Source organism: Phoenix dactylifera, chromosome 17 (assembly GCF_009389715.1).
Source record: "Phoenix dactylifera cultivar Barhee BC4 chromosome 17, palm_55x_up_171113_PBpolish2nd_filt_p, whole genome shotgun sequence".
Lineage (NCBI taxonomy): Eukaryota > Viridiplantae > Streptophyta > Magnoliopsida > Arecales > Arecaceae > Phoenix > Phoenix dactylifera.
This window is the reverse complement of record NC_052408.1, coordinates 5,994,406-6,012,026: the sequence shown is the minus strand read 5'-3', so window position 1 is coordinate 6,012,026 and position 17,621 is coordinate 5,994,406. Positions and strand designations below refer to the sequence as shown.

At 37.5% G+C, this 17,621-nt stretch overlaps 1 protein-coding gene across 2 annotated transcripts in view; it reads left to right on the top strand.

Annotated features, from left to right (window-relative positions):
* LOC103724153 (HEAT repeat-containing protein 6) overlaps window positions 1–16,145 on the top strand; it is a 30,902-nt gene extending 14,757 nt beyond the window's left edge. The window contains exons 14-28 of one of the 2 annotated variants that reach the window (XM_008815324.4): window positions 417–508; window positions 2,142–2,336; window positions 4,480–4,731; window positions 5,707–5,802; window positions 5,917–6,011; window positions 6,122–6,185; window positions 6,279–6,366; window positions 6,445–6,518; window positions 12,390–12,475; window positions 12,568–12,658; window positions 12,929–13,002; window positions 13,775–13,881; window positions 14,788–14,906; window positions 15,003–15,080; window positions 15,489–16,145. In XM_008815324.4, the coding sequence (XP_008813546.2) occupies window positions 417–508; window positions 2,142–2,336; window positions 4,480–4,731; window positions 5,707–5,802; window positions 5,917–6,011; window positions 6,122–6,185; window positions 6,279–6,366; window positions 6,445–6,518; window positions 12,390–12,475; window positions 12,568–12,658; window positions 12,929–13,002; window positions 13,775–13,881; window positions 14,788–14,906; window positions 15,003–15,080; window positions 15,489–15,728 (1,751 nt within the window). In that variant the 3' untranslated portion in view covers window positions 15,729–16,145. Of the gene's footprint in view, window positions 1–416; window positions 509–2,141; window positions 2,337–4,479; window positions 4,732–5,706; window positions 5,803–5,916; window positions 6,012–6,121; window positions 6,186–6,278; window positions 6,367–6,444; window positions 6,519–12,389; window positions 12,476–12,564; window positions 12,659–12,928; window positions 13,003–13,774; window positions 13,882–14,787; window positions 14,907–15,002; window positions 15,081–15,488 lie in introns of both variants that reach the window. The other variant, XM_026800392.2, reaches the window with a different exon arrangement.
* Window positions 16,146–17,621: the final 1,476 nt, after the last annotated feature.

The window sequence follows — 17,621 nt, the reverse complement described above, 5'->3', positions numbered from 1 at the left end:
AGCTGAACTGTATGCTCTTTTGGCAACTTCACTGCAACAGCTCCTTTGTCTTTGTATATTTTAGGTATTTTCCATTTTCCAATTTGTTTTTGATAGTGGCTCTTCACTTGAAACATTAAAATTGATTATGCGCTATTTTTATATATTTGAATTTTAACATGATTTCCCGATGTATTTTAGTTATGTATAAATTTCCAATATTCTTGGCAGAGAAAATTCCAGAAGTATCAATTCTTTTTTAAACATGTTCCTGTAATGGTGAAAAGATATAAGCTCTTGATTGCAAAAGGGAAAAGAATTTAAATGAGGAAAATTTAGGATTTCTTACTCTTATTGGGTGCGTTGGTAGGAGTAGGAGAAAAATTATTATGACTTGTAATGAGTAACAGTGGAACCTGATTCTAGTCTTCATTCAGGTCATACTCAACGAGAATCAAGTGTACCTTTGCTTTTATTGCAATTATCGGAGAGGGGGAGGCATCCAGCAATAAGATTTGAGGCTTTCCAGGTATAATATTGTTGTTAATTATGCTCAAGGGTTCTATACAATTTGATTTAAACATAACTAGTAAAAGATGCTTATGATATGCCGTACCGGCCCGAACCAAGCAGTACGGTACCGTACCGGTTTGATACTCAGTACGGATGGCGTACCAACACTCGGTACATCCAAAAATTTTCATACCGTACTATACCGATACTATGCTAGTATGGCACCGGTACAGGATCCGATACCGAGACGGTGAACCTTGCCTGAGATGCATGGTGAATACAATTGTGCTTCTGTACATGAAGTAAAACTAGAAACAACTTTGTATGCTGGTAATTATTTCAAGACATATTTGTAGTAAGGATTACTTAAAAAAAATAATTAGCATTCTACATCTCTTTAAGCATTATGTTTCGTAAAATATTATGTGTGGGATGGCAACTCTATTTAAATGTTTTAGCCACCACTTTTGTTCTACTGCTACGATGCATCTTACACCTTAATTCAACATAGTGGTAATTTATTGGACAACTTTGGTAGACTCATTTTTATTTTTGTGATTTCATATGTTCTAAATCCTCATACTAAAGCTACAATTGAGACACAATCAGAAGTCCTTCAGGATTTCAGTGAGAGTGGGTTGGGTTAAAAACCAAGTGGCAAGTTTGTTATAAGTTCAACACCATTTCCTTTTCATTTAATCTTTTGTTCATAGATTCATTGTAATTGAATGAAATTCTTTGACATAGCCTATCATACCACATCAATGAAACAAACACAAACTTCTTGAATGATGAGAATTGATATTGATGATATAATTCTTAATGGTGTTGAAACTGGATCGTGATCCCAAGAAAAGGAAAGGGGCAAAGAATCATGTGAGGATCTAAAAATCATTAATCTATATCTTGAAGGAGTAAGATTTTGTCCAAACTAAAAAAAGCAAGGTTTTCAAAATAGGTGGTGTTTACTAACTGAGAAGCCAAGGTTTGCCGAACTGGTACTGGAAGGCATACCAGCTGGCAACCGGTTCGATACGGTTCGAGTCCATACCGTATCATTTCGGGGTGTACGAACACAAGGAGAGCCAAAGAGGGAGAAAAGGAGAGAGGAAGAGAGAGGAAGGGGGAGGGTGAGGGAACCCTAACTCGAGCGCGCGCGAGAGAGAGAGGGCTTACCAGAATGTGGGCGGCAGGGGGCAGACCATTGTGGGCGGTCGGGGGGGGGGAGGGAATGAATCACGAGCAGGCTGTAGGTGGTTTAATAGCCGGAGAGGAGGGGTTAAGCGAATTGGCCCTATCTCGTTTTAATAGCCTGATCGTGCCGGTCACTGACCAGTCCAATTCAATACACCCCAAACTAGCCGGTTCGGTTAGTTTGGCAAAATGTGAGAAACAGATATAGAGATCTAATTATTATAGATTTCTAATTCTATCCCAGTTATGATAGAACTAACATTGATGTCTCCAAAATTACCCTTCTTATATGAGGATGCTACACATTCTAAATTAATGCGGAATATCATGTTAGGACATGTATATTAATAATTCTGCAAAGGGCATTGCATTTCATGTATGGTTTCCTCAACTTCTAGTGAAGTAAGCTTGCATTGACACTTGGTATACATATTATCCTTTTGTTGTGGTTGCAGGCCCTGAGAGCAATATCTCACAATTACCCCAACATAGTCAACAGATTCTGGGAACAAATTTCAGCTACTGTTTATGAATTGCTGCAAATACAAATTCTTGATGATTCTAGCTCTGAAGTTGTTGGTTCGTGTACGGGCGAAATTGGCAAAACCTTAGGGTCAACCATGGAGAGATGCATTATGGCTGGTATCAAGGTATATTGTTTGCTCCAGCTGTGTAGGGTTAATATCTTGCACCTTAATACATAGTATATATCCTAAGAGTTCGTTTGTTTCGCGACCGGAATTAAAATCGAAATCGGAATGGATTATAATGGAAATTGGAATAGCCATATTCACCAACGTGTTTGGTTCATAACTGGAATCGGAATTGGAATTAGAATGAGATTTGAATACTGGGGGAGAGTCGGGATTGGTGCATTTCCCATTCTCCTTTGGAATCGGAATGGGAATGGGACTCCTCCCCGCACCAAACATGCCCTAAATTCACTGTTGCATCTTACGTCATATCTTTTCTACAAACCATCTATTTTCCTATCAAGCCATTTGGAAACTTTGTGTATATGATCATTAGATATTACATATGGCAGAAATGGGAACTATATGGCTTATATAATAAATTGTAAAAGAAATCATTGGTAATTACATAACCAATGAAATGGTGTACTAATATATCTGGTTTTTTATAAGGTTGCAAATTATTAAGGGTTATGTATCCCAGCCACCGAGTACAGTAGTTCATCTTGCCATCTTGGGAACATATACCACACTTCCAACATATTTATACTCATGAGGATAGGTGTTCTCGAATGTCAAAATATTCTTTTGCATAAGGCTTGTGTATTTATAATTGTTATAATTATTTTTCTTTTTTTTTTGAGGGAATGGGAGGCCAAGCAATCCAGAAAATTAATCAGTATAATAATTTTCAGTGAGTGTTGACAATTCATTGTGGATGCCAATTTCTAATACGCAGACCTTTTTTAAGTGCTCATATGCACACTTGCATGGACACTCAGAAGTCCTGTTTGTTGAGTTTGTCGGGCGAAAAAATCTTAAATTCTGAAATGCTGCTAATAGTTTGTTTCAAGAATCAAAGTGGTACCTATACTTGTATTGTTGTACCTTACTGGTGTGTTGTGGATGGGTATGATACTGTACTGCAACACGGTATTGCCTTGGAATTCCAGCACTAGAAAAATGAACTGTGTGACATGTATTGTTATCGTACTGTACCGAGGGGTGAGCCAGTATGGTACTGTACATCCAATACAGACCAATATGTATCAATTGGCATTGCATCTCTCCCTACTATACATGCGTCAAGTCTGCAAACTCCGGTATACCTTGCTCCTGTTACACTTAGTTATGGTGGATCGCATGTATCTTCACATTTTCCCCAATTTTCCTCTTTCTCCTTGCTGTATGCATATGCTGTAATCCAGTTACTTGTCTTGACTTCCATCATGTTTCCTTCAGAGCATTGAATCTGTATATACATAGTATAAAGTCAAAGCAAAACAAAATTTTCCTCTGGATTACAGCATCTGTGGCCTTAATATCACATAAATTTAGATTAGCAAAAAAACAACCATTTGTCATTATCTTTAAACTCATTTTCAGACATGAACTTTTAGTATTCTCCTTCGGCTAATTTGAATCATCTTGTGCATTTCTTTCTGAGTAAACAAAGCTTAGCTTAGCATACCCTGGACTATTGCAATCAGGTTCTGTCCATATTTCTTCTTAATGTATAGCCATGTAATTCTCACTTGCTATTTACTAGCATATAAAAAAATATTGTCATTTCTATCTGTAGTTTTTATCATGAATTTTGAGCTATTTGTGTTAGCTATATCTAATATAGTTGTGCAATTTTTGATAAATGAAATTAATAGATGAATGTGTTAAACGGATGATATATGATGATAGATTTTTATGGATTAGGTAAAAGATATTTTGACTTGTTCAAAACATGCTATTCTTAAGTAAGATGCCAGAAACTTCTTTTAAATTGAATCTATTATGTTTTTGCCTATGTCTACAAAATACATGTATCGCAGTGTACCACATCCACTCTTGACATACACTGGCACTGAAGGATATGCAAGTTCCTTAAACTATTTCTGACTGACGTGCTACAGTGCATTTTTATGTAATAGTTTTCACAGTGCATGCTAGTTTATTCTAAATCAAAGAAATCCACAAACTATCTAATGTTTGAATCATGTGCACTAGCTATAGTTATTCTCTGGCAACATAATCTGGAAGGGATGGGTTACTATAATACAAGTTAAGCTAATCAAATCCTATGATATGAAACTGACTTGTGATTTAGGTTTTGGATGAGTGTCTTCGTGCAGCATCTGGATTTAAAGGAGCAGTTGACCTTCTAGAATGCAGACTACAAGACATCCAACAGATATCTGATTCTTCTAGAAGGAAGAGGATTTCGTCTGCCCCTTCATACGAACTTGATGGTCTAGGGGCATCAAGCAATTATACAGCAGATTGTCAGTCTGGGTGTGAGCAGTGGAATGGGATGATTGAGAAGCATCTACCTAAGTGTTTGCCACATGCTTCTCCTATGGTATGTTATAATGTTGCTGACTCATCTTTTTTATTTTTTTTAATTCATCTTTCAAGACATCATATTCTTTAGTTACCACTTCTGTGTTTAGGTTCGAGTCCAACTAAACTAAGTAGCACTCCTATTTGTGGAATGGGCGTCAACCTTCCTTTTACATTCTTGAGCTTGCCCTCATGTCTCTTTGTTGTGCTTGGAGATTATTAGGAATATACTTGAAAGGGCATGGGACAAATTCAATCTTTGTAATATGATGTTCAGTTCTTATTACATAGTGAAGATTATATTCAGATGAGAATGAGTAATACATATAACTCAGTGCAGGCCTATCCTTGTTTTTCGTTCGTGTACTCAAAATACCTGCTAATCTCCACATTGTGTACTGCTGTTGACTGGTACAAATATCTGGAAATATTTACAGTTGTTGGCTGTATGCTGCTTATCTGCTAGTGCCACCGGATATCATGCACCATTAAACCATACCCATGTATGAATTTCTGCTTATGATGGTTTCTGATTTTTTTGATTTATGAATCTAAGCTGCTATACAACTGCTAGCACGATTTTCATGATGGTAGAGAGTGGGGACTAGGGACTCAGAATGACTTGACGAAGTAAGTATTTGTAATTCTGCTAAGTGTTGGGTGCATCTTGAGGAAGTGTTCAAAATAAAATTCAGCAAGTGAGACATTAATCAGGAAAAAGCAGAATATATCTGTGGATGCACATAAGTCAGCTGAATCCAGATTATGTCCAGATTATGGAATTTAATTTAATTATGTAAGAAGCAAATTTATTATTCATCATTTAGTCATTTAAAAATAGTGAAGATGTACGTTAAGTCCAGAGATGAATTGCAACTTAATTTGCACATGGATTTTAAAAAAAAATTCCTCTTAAATCTGACCTCAAATAGTTGTGACATGGCTTGGTGGTTATGGTTATGTTTTTCTTAAAGTTGTGCTTTTATTACTTCAGGTGAGGGCAGCATCAGTTACATGCTTTGCAGGAATGACTTCTGCCGTTTTCTTCTCTCTCACCGAGGACAAACAAGAATTTGTTATTTCTTCAGCTGTATGTTCAGCCAACTTTGTGGCTTAGGTCTAGTGATAGTTGCAATGAGCTGTTTCTTAACAGAAGTTAGACAACAAGAATGTGTCTAAATAGCCAATTATATATCCTGCGTAGGTTACTGCAGCAGTCAAAGATGCAGCTCCATCTGTCAGATCAGCTGCTTGCAGGTCCATTGGTGTAATTGCATGTTTCTCACAAATTGTTTCTCGGTACTTTTTTCAGCTTGTTTTAGATTTTGAGAACACATAAGTCTAAATCTATTAATCAATCTACGGATTCATTTGTGAACAATAATAATCAGAAGAGTTCCTTTTTTCAGCTCAAGGGTGCTTAATGAGATTATTCGTGCTGCTGAGTTCAACACACATGACCCCTTAGCCTCGGTATCTGCACCCTCCCTTAACACTGTTGCTTTTCTATTATTCTTAGATATTAACTTATAGACTTTTTTCATTTTTTTTCGATACTTCATTCAGGTTCGTATTACGGCCTCCTGGGCTTTAGCAAATATATGTGATTCTCTTCGCCACAAAGCAACCGAACTGCGCTTGGAGAACTCAGCAGGTAGTTTTAGCAAGCACTGAACTGGTTTTGCTAGTTTTTATAGTTCAAACTCATATGTCCTTGAATTCTCAATTGCAGGTGAAATTACTGATTCTAAGTGCATATCTCTTTTAGTGGAGAGTGCTTTGCAGTTAACCAAGGATGGTGATAAGGTGAGGAGATTAACATACAACTGTCTCATCTAATGATAAACATGCGCTTACTTGGTCATTGCAATATATAACTAAACAATATAAGGATTCATAAAATGAGAAAACAATGAATGTATAACTACTTTAACTACTAGCCGTTAAAGCCCAGTAGCTGAACTCTTCTATTGAGGTTTCTGTACTTGCTTCAGATTTCAGAATCTTGCCTCCTCTCTTGTTCCTGCATTCACTTCCTTATGCTTTTTGCCCCATCTTCAGGAAAAGATATTTCATCTCTACAGTTTACCAAAATTAAAGATGATGAATAATGCATACTAAGCTCAGGTTCTGTATAACTACTTTCATCTTATATTTCTGCATCGGTATCCATAGCTTGAGAAAAAAATCCACTCAAATGTTTCAACTACTTTCACAAGAAGTTCAAATAAACCTCACCATCCAACAATTTCAGTTTAGATGTTTCACCCCAGAAACTTTTGATGGTGTTTAAGCTTATTTGCAGTCAAATTCTTCTTATCTTTTATTGGTTGTGGCTCTCTCATTATGCAAGGACAAATAGGTTTTCAAATAACCATCATCTTGCATCCCAATCATCTATCATCTTGTTAAGGAACAAAGGTCCACTATGTAATATGATGCTCCACACCATTTCATTGGGACCATTGTAAAGAACATAATGAGAAAAGTTTGTCATAAGACTATTTGTATTTTGTACTATGCTATCAGTCATGGCTTGAGGAGGTTTGCCATCTTCAAGTAAGGTTCATACATCAAATGATGTTGTGATAGTTTCTGATATTCTCCCTAGCTTTCTTTGTCGCTCTGGTGAGAACCATTTCTTGTGAGACAATCTTTACATGTCACATTAGAAATAATGGATGTCTTACTTCTACCACCAAAAATGCCCTGAATATAGCCACCAATGATTGGAGGACCATTGGTAAGCACCTTGGTTTGAGTATTGAAGGTGTGATCTTAATATACTGTAATTTTAGTACAATCTAGTAGTTTCAACAAAATTTCAAGTACTATCAGTGCAATCTTGTATCTCAAGTGCAGTGTTGCTTGATTCCTTTCTTTTGTCTGTGCCCTAGTTTTATTAGGTGGTTCGAGATAGACAACCTTGGAACTCTATACCATGGTAGTCGAACTACTTAGGCGACTCAAAGCAAAAGACATTACTTAAGTGCCGATACACCTAGCTTAATTTAGAAGGACCTTACTTCTTCATTTTGGGTTCGTACTATATTTAATAATGTAATATTTTGACAAGCATCATGTCATTTGTTGTGAACATATTGTATAGATGGTTAACTATAAGAAACACTTCTTAAAATGTACTAAAGTTTGTAAAATCTATTGGGAATATAACATATGCCATTTTGTTAGCTCGTAGAGATTGTTTGGCTTCTTTGGTGGTCAAACGAGCTGGAGATTGGAACATAGATTCAAGATTTCAAATTTAAAAAGTCTGGAATGCTTATAACGTGATATGCATTTGAATGGACCTCAAAAGAAAGTTGTATTGCATTATACACACATGCACACATATATTCTGAATTTATGGTATTTAAATATATTTTTTATTTAAAAATTATTAAAAATATATAAATAACTAATAAATATAAAAAATTAGTACCATGTAATAGATAAATTAGATATATATTTTTGAAGTAGAAAATATTATCTTAATCGTAACGAAATTTTACTATTTTTAAATAATTGATAAATTGACGTACTTAATAAATCTGTAGAAATAGAACCATCAAGAAAAAATGAGCCAGAGTGCAACATTAGTCGGGATCATGGGCAAATGCTCTCAGGTCGGCACCATTAGAAGTGAAACTGGTGCAACACATAGTTCAAGGAAGGAGGGGTAATCAGGTAGAAGCAGCATTTAGCTAGTGGTTATCTCGACATATCTATGTACTGAACATATCCATAGGAGTTTCAACAACTGATGAGAAGCACTTCGCCGATTTCATAGCAGTGAAGGATAGGGCTGCCAAGAAGAAGGCAGAGGTGGGTCGCCGAACAGCAGAGCCCTCTTTCTATCACTTCAGGGAGTTAGAGGAGACGTCCGCTCTAGATGACGAGGAGGTACAGATCCAGGCTACTATTCAGGCAACCCTGCATGATCAGTGGTAGCAGGATGAGGTGGCTAAGCATAAGGCTCGATTTGGACCCTTATACTATGAATCGGGTTTCGGTTCTATGAGCAGCAGGGCAAATCAAGAGTTCAGAAGGACCTACTCAGTTAAGGAGGCCGTCAGTAGAGGCGGTGGTCGTATTGCATCTATACTGAAGACTTTTGGTAGCAAAAAGAAGTTCTTCAGGATGATTCCATCAGAAGGCACCATCCATAATTTAGATCCACATGCCTTTTCAGTAAGAATTCGAAGCAGCAAAGGCTTGACATAATGCTAAAGAAGGATAAGAAGAATATGCGGCGAGCTATTGGATTCTGGTTCCATTTCGGCTATATTCCAACGAATGCGACAAACGATACATACTATAGGTCTGTCTCTTCTGTCTTTTCCTCCATACAGGTTGTTGGCCTCAGTATAGATCCTTCAGGACCAAAAGACATCTACGGTGAGCTTCTTAACAATGATAAGGAGCTTCTTGCCTCATACAAGAGCAAGTGGCCCACATATGGACTAACAGTGATGTGTGATGGTTATTACCATGTCTATCAGGTAAAGCATCATCAACTTGACATATTGTGATATAAAAAAATTTTCTATAAATTGGTTGATGCTTCCAATCAAGTGTACGACGCCATGTACACCCTCAGATTAATAGAGGAGGTGATTGATCAGATAGGAAAGAAGAATGTAGTGCAGGTGATCACTAATAATGGGCCACAATATAAAGTCGCCGAAGAGATCTTGGAGCAGCGGCCCTATATTATCTGGACTCCATGTGCTGCACATTGTATCGACCTCATATTGATAGATATTGCGAAAATTTGTAGGGTGCAGCAGATAGTGGAGACAACCCAAACTATCACCTAATATATTTATAATCATATATAGGTCTTATCACTGATGAGGTATGTAATGGAAGATCTTGAGACCAGGTGTGACATGGTTGGCTACCAACTACATTGCACTTGATAACCTTCTTAAGAGAAAAGCAATCCTATGTCAGATGTTTATCACCCCCAGGTGGGAAGAAAGTAGATTTGCAAGGACCAACATTGAAGGGAGCATTGTTGAGGACTTGGTGACAAGGCAGACATTTTAGTAGTGGGCCGAGAAAATAGTGAAGGCTATCAAGCCATTGTATAAAGTGCTTCGGACCGTGGACAATGAGAGATATATCCCCAGATGGGTTTGTATCATATGATGGATAGGACAAATTCAGATCAGGAAGGCAGATTTGACGTATACCCAGGAGTATATCGATATCATTGAGCAGTGGTGAGACTACCAAATAAGTAGGAACTTACATGTAGCAGATAAGTAAGAATATTGAAAATTAGATTGTTCCTGTATTTGTACAATTTTACTAAAACAATTACGAACTCTATCTGCAGCATACTACACAAACTTGAGGTTTTAATACATTGTATTTGGAATCGATATGGATGACAAACTTCTGGCCGCTCTGCATAATATGATTTATAAGATAGTCTGATCTAGAAGTCGCGGCGCAATGTCTAAAAGAGGTAAGTTAACTCAAGTGGCATGTGTAGTTAATTGACATCGTCAGTTATTAACATATTATAATACGGTTTTTTTTATAAACCAAAATATTTAGAAGGCACTGACAGCTTTGGAGTCTCGGCAATTATCGTAAGTAAGAAAAGTATAAATCCATATATATTATACATCAATAATAATTATTATTTGGCGTTGAATAGTTACTAATATGATATTATCTTATATGTAGTATTCTTCATATTTTTACAGATAAATGGTAGATTCATTTTGGTCCGCGAGAAATCTTAAGCAGCTAACTATTTAGATCCTCTCCCAAGAGAGAAAGTGGAGATAAAGTACATAGATTCGATCTATAATGCTTTTGATGACAATGAGGATGATCTTATGATCAGATGGCTTATGGGCCAGCAACAGAAGTCGGAGCTTGATGAGCGAGGATCATCTCCATGACCGGCCAATTTTGTAGCTAGTAAGGCTAAGATCGATGCAGGACAATGGGCAGATCACAATGTTTCACGCATCCTTCCTGCAGATTAACCACAGCCATAGAGATTACTGGGGAGCCGGTCATCACATGACTCTTTATCCGAGACATCCTCTCAGAGATATGATCGAGAGCTACTTAGACGGGGCCACCACACTATTCGATCAAGAGAGCAACATCCATCCTTCCAGCATAGCCAGGCAGAGAGGGGCACGAAGGATAAGTAGATAGCTGCTCAGCGCACCAAAAAAGAAAAAGAACATGTAGCCCCGTTAGAGAGTGCGGAGGAGTTAGTTTACTCAGATTCAGATATCAGAAACAACAATGACAGTTCTGGTGGTTATGGATCTACTGGCCAGAAAGGGAGTGGAGGACATGAGACCACCATTTATGAGATAGTCGCAGGGTGGTCTTCAATTCACCGATAAGTGTTAGTTTATGCATGCTACACAGAATAGGGATCACGGTGCACGATTTGGTAAAGTCTGCGAGGTTACAACTGCATATAGGAGACCGGATCCTGGAGGTCATTTAAAAGAACACGATATAGTTGCAGATTATCTCGCACGTGGAGAAGGATCCATAAATATATCGGATTCCGAGTCGTATACTGGATCCTATTATCCACAACCATAGATAGCCTATGAGCTATATGGATATGGATATGGTGCGTCCGAGGCATTGTCTTCCGGTGGCTACTATCCTACACAGCTCGAAGCATCTTATGAGTCGGCTTTTGCTGCCGGCATATTTAGATAAGTCTCTACAATTGTATTATCAGCTATAGGACATCTCTCAGAGCCAAAGCTTCAGCGAGAGATCCGAGAGTGCTTATAACCTGGAGCGCGTTTCTTATGGGATGAACATGCAGGACTGCAACGTCGCTTGGTTAGAGGGGTGGGCTGATATGCCTCTTGACTATGCTAATGATCCAGATATCCACGAAAGGCATCGCCACTCAACGAAATTTTAGAGATCAGTATATGTTGTACTTTAAATATATGTAATTGATTGTATTATTTTATATTTTCTATCTTGTTAGTTGATTTTAGGATATTTCATGTTGCTTCTTGTAGCATGTAATATCTCACTAATTATTTTATGTTTTGTATTACTTTAAAACAATAAGATGCATTATTTAGGTATACTGAGATCATAGAAGCATCAAAAAATATCAATTTATACTTAACATCATTGAAAAAATTGAAAAAAAAAATTGATTACCAATTAATCAAACTTGAATAGCTCCAGATAAAAAAAATAGGCATGTCGGTTCCGAACCGGTACACCCAAGCATATCATGTTTTGGTACGATATCGAACTGGTATCGTACCGACCTGCCCGCTGGCTGGTACGGCTCCGGGTACCGGTTCAGCGAACGTTGCTATATGTACTTATTGTTATTGCTTTGACAAATCTTACCTTCTTTGCTGTTGGGGTGTTATACCAACTGGAACAATCATAATCCACTGTAGGAAGGCTATAGAATTCAACCTTCCCTATTAATCCTCTACTGCCAAAAGAATTATCTGAGTTACATCTTCAGCTGTTTAATACTATCCATTCCTTTATTTGTGAAATGATCTAGGTTATTTGTGAATTCCTCGTTTTATCAGGATGAGGACGAGTATTCCATTTTTTGCATGTCCAACAGTTATTACCTCTTCTTTAGAATAAATTTTTAATTAAATTGTAGTTTCTAAAGGTTTACTTTTTTATTAGATTAAATCTAATGCTGTGAGGGCCCTTGGAAATCTTGCAAGATTCATCAGATTTACTCATCATTCTATAACAAACGATAGGCCAAGGTATGGCTTTTTGGAACTCCACTAGGCTCACTGAACTTTCACCAAGCAATGTCTGTAAAACCTGAAATAGCCTTTCTTTTATTGGCCAGCAGCGTGTCATATTCAGCCTTGTCTGGTGATTCCCAGTGGCTTGAGAGAATGGTGCAAGCATTTGTTTCATGTGTGACTACTGGAAATGTAAAGGTACATCGTCCCTGTGTTTATATTCTGACATCAAACAATTCAGAAATTATTTTAGTAAACTTGCAATGCTAGAAGAACTAGCAGTCTTTATATGGGACATATCCTATTAATTATAGATTTTATGGATTATTGATGGTGACAGTTGAGCATCGTATGATTCTTTGGCAAAGTGTAACTATTTGGTTTTGCTACTTAGCTAATTTACTTGGAAAGATTCATTAATATTGCTACTTGTTGTGGATCACCTTGAACTTTTGGGCTTGTGTCCAGGTCCAGTGGAATGTTTGCCATGCTTTGAGCAACTTATTTATGAACGACACATTGAAGCTGCATGATGCGTCTTGGTAAGGAGCCATTTTTCATATGCAATTTTGTTATTAGGCTAGTTTAATAGACAATAGCAATGTGTCCATGTCTTAAATATTCGACTGAAATATTATGATGCTTTTACTTACCACTCTTGTCTGAATTTATGCTCAAAATGCCTGGAAAATAATAATCATGTGCTTTAAAGATCATTTAGAATGCATCAAGCAGCCTACAGGTTTAATGGCTTGACACCCTGTATTGATATTATTTATTGGTTAGAACCATACAAACCTGTTGTGTTTTGGTTCATAGTTCATACGTTTTTTGTTGTGTAAATCAAAATCATGTTGTCGATCGATAATTTATTTGCTATATAATTCATTTTAAAACAACAGCACCATTGGCATTTCTCATTTTGTGTTCAGTTGATGCCTTAAATTGGGGAGTAGCATATCTCATAGACATCCATGCACACAGTTTTCTTTACGGATTAACTTAATATTGAACCTCATTAGTCACAATTTTTGCTCTTTGTACACCAGTAGACTACTAGAATTGCTGTATTCAATATTATAGCTTGATTGCCCTTTCTAACCCCCAACTGACCCCTCGCCCCACCATAACTATGGCTTACCTTTTTTTCTTTTCTTTTTAATCTTTTCCATTGTTATTCTTGTTTATTCATATGATCTATTTCTGACTCGTCAATTTTCATTGATTATGTAAGACTTGCTTGGCCTTACTTTCATGTTGATGGTTTGATGGAAGGAGTTTGTTTCAAAGATTATCTTGTGTGGCATCTGACAGGGCACCTGCTGTTTATAGCATTCTTCTATTGCTCCTTCGTGACTCTACCAATTTTAAGATCAGAATACATGCTGCTGTTGCATTAGCTGTTCCAGCAACAAGGCTTGGTTAGTGATGATCTCTCTCTCTCTCTCTCTCTCTCTCTCTCTCTCTCTCTCTCTCTCTCTCTCTTTATATATATATATATATATATATATCCCCTCCCACCCGCGCGCGCGCGCATACACCAACCAACCCTCCATATTGCACTCTCGGTATAACTTTGTGCTACTGTTACGTTCTGTTTTCAATTGCCATTTAAAACTAGACTTAAAAGATCATCAAAATGTATTTCTCGTGTTGTTATTACATATTCGCTTGTGCAATATGGAGTCTATAAGTTAAACGGCACGCAGCATATTATGTTCTACTTATCAGTTTGGAGTGTTATAAAAATTTCATATGCTTAATTGATCCATTCTATTATTATATTTCATTCTTATTGAAAATTATTGGTTTTTCCAAAGAGATTGTGCTTCAATGATGCTCGTTAGAAACCTCATAACAAGTAGCTGCCGACTATCAATTTTTTGGTCTCTATTATTGTCAAATAGTGCTTCTCCCAGGTTTTGACAAGACATGATACAATGCTAGCAAATTTCACATCATTCCAGCATAATTTTAAGAATACTTGTGGCAATAACTCTAACATGACTAATATTTTTCAACAGATTGGCATGAATAATCAACATTATTTTTACATGGAATCAGTCCAAAATAAAATTGATTTTCTGCATAGTATTATGACATATGATCCTCAGTCAAACAATTTACTTGTGCGTGAAGTCCTTGTAACTCTAGAATTAACAAAAAGAATTGTCAACATGGCATCCCTTGTTACTTTGCTTCCTCATATTTGTTCAATATACAATAGCTTTTCTTAGGCCATCATTCTGTCCATCTACGTGGCTGCTGCTTCAGTGACTAGAGATTTCGATCCTAATAGATATTCGTGTTTCTTTTGTACAATGCAGATTATGGGAGCTCATTTCCCGATGTCGTTCAAGGTCTAGAACACATACTCGAATCATTAGGCTCAGACCACTCCTCAATGCCGTCAAGTTTTAGATATAAGGACAATCTTGAAAAGCAGGTCAGAATAATGGAAGACCAAATAAGTCCTGCACCTCCAAGTAAACTGTATTCTCAATTGTGCTAGCTGGATTAACCTTTTTTTCTTTTTTCCCAGCTTACATCGACCACTTTGCATGTGCTTGGTTTTGTTTCATCTGCAGATGACCAAGCTCTAAAAGACTTTCTCACAAAGGTATGGATGACTCTTGTTGGAAATGTATTTGAGGTTCTTTTACTTCTTATGTTGTGCATATATCTATTTATTTTAAATCTTTGGGTCGAAGTTTGTCACATTTCTGAAAACCATACTTTTAATCTGGGACAAAAATTACTTGGATTTTTTAAAATTGTCTCAGTTATAACCAAGTAACTGTAAGAATGCTATTCTATCAGTTTAATTTATCATCAATTTCTTGGAGGAGAAGATAAAAAACTCCTTTGTTATGAAGTGCTCGAGTGTTATTAACCAGTCTGGAACCATGATCTCCAGAAACTTTTTCTGTTCACTCTCGTTTTTATTTTGTAATCTAGCAGATTGCCTCGACGTGTATTCATTCTCTAGTGATGTTGCACTAATTCCATGATATTGTGCTTGTTCTAGAAAGCCCCTTTCCTAGAGGAGTGGTTCAAGAAGTTGTGCTTAGCATTAAAGGAGGCTGATGATCAGCCCTCGGCAAGCGAGACTGCATCTAGTGAAAACCATGGGGATGGTTCAACATTGTACGTTCCAAATAAAGCAGCGCTATCCAGAGCAATGAAGTCCTTGCTTGATGTCTACAAACACAGCAATCATCAAACAGTTGCTCAAAGATTTGAGAAATTGGCAAATGGTTTAACATAATCTCTTGGTCATCCTTTTTTCTCCCTGCTAGAAAGGACGGCATCCATTATGGAGACATATTAGTTGACTGGGATGCAATCGAATCAAAGCCCAGCAGGTTTTCGCAACTCGCAAATTACAGATAGCACATCCAAAGAGATTCACTGCCGGGAAACCGATCAAAATTTGTTGACCTAATTTCATGGTCCATCAGCCAGGATTTTGGACACCTTATCAGATGCTTGTGCATTTCTGTGCCTCCAAAAACCATCTGTGGGCTGGAACGGAACTTTGCATGATATTGTGTGGAAAGGTTATGGTGTCAATCTATGTAATGCTCAACTGCTTTGTGGTTTACAATGATTGTATATTCTGCCTTCTTTAACTGTATATTGAAAAGCAATTATATTTTATTCCCCAGGCGTTTTACAATGGCCATTAAGATGCTGTGCAGTTGATGAAGCTTGGGTATTGGCTCGGTATATTGTTCATTTGTTTGTGAAACGTGTGGATGAAATCCATCTAAGAAATAATCTTTTAAGATATTCTGAGATCCGCCAAAAATCCTACTTCATTTGGGTGTGTGCAACCGAGGGCGGTCTTTTCTTTCCCCCACCCAACAATAAGAAAAAGAAGGAAAGAGAGATGGCAAAAAAGGGGGAAAAGCTCTCCCACCAAATCCACCCAAAATTTTGCACCCCATCCCAGAGGAAGAAAATGTGTGTGAGAGGGTTGATGGCCTTGCTTTTGGCATACGCTTGATCATTTCTAGCTTTGGAACACTCCATCTTTGGTGCCACCTGACCACTTCCAAGGAACTTTAACTAAATAATTTAAGAGTGCCCCACTCTCTCTCTCTCTCTCTCTCCCCATCTGCGTGAGTGTCTCCTAGCGCGAGTTTTTTCTTTTTCTTTTTCTTTTCCTTTTTTTTTTTTTTTTTTTTTTTTTTGGTTACAACGGCTACTTACACATAAACATAATGAGTGTAGACATAGCCGATAAAATTAAAAAAAAAAATAGTGCAAGAAAGAAGAGACACGTGGTTCTTCCAAATAAAATCTTTCGGAGTGATGAGCCACATAGGATGCCATCCAGATCGCAGCACTGTTCGTCTCTCTGTAGACATGTGTAGTCCGATAGAAAGCGCACGCATCTAAAATATTGCAAATGTCGTGGAGCAGCTGCATTCCATCGATAGCATGCTTTCGACCCTAAATCCACTCGATCATCATGGCTGAATCCCCCTCGAGGAAAATACGGTCTGCATCTAGAACACCTCGCATAGGTGAGCTTGGCACCAATGACGGACTGATCAAAGATCCGCCGACCTCCGGCCGCCACTAATCTAGCCTTCTAATCTCTTATAACAAATTCCGCACCTTTGCTACTCCCTTCCTCACCAGCTTGTCGTCGAAATTCATCTTAAGAAAGTCAGGAGGTGGGGGCTCCCAGAAGACGAGCACAATCCTGGACGCTACAAGAGCAGAATGGAAACCTTATATTTTTCTAACTATTTCAAAGGACAACGATGCAGTAATGCCAATAACTTGCACATGAGGCTTTACCGCCAAATAACTTGCCTGTGGAGTAGTCTCTTTCTTTCTTTTATTTTTCCGGATCCACTGTATATTCTTTTCCTCGTCTCCATAAAGTGTTGGTGGAATAACCATCTTTCCACCAAAAATATTCTATTATCCGTCCATACCTCACCTCCCATTTTTGACTTCTGGGTAGCTTACAAAATAACCATCGCCAGACTGGTCTTCTTTTTAGGAAAACGTTTGATCATGGACACGCCGCAAAAAGCCCCTTTTTTAAGACCAAAAAAAAAAAAAACAAATAGCATCACATTCGATCTTTTGATAGCTCTAAAGTTGGTAATGCCACATAAAATATAGAGCAAAATCATGGGAA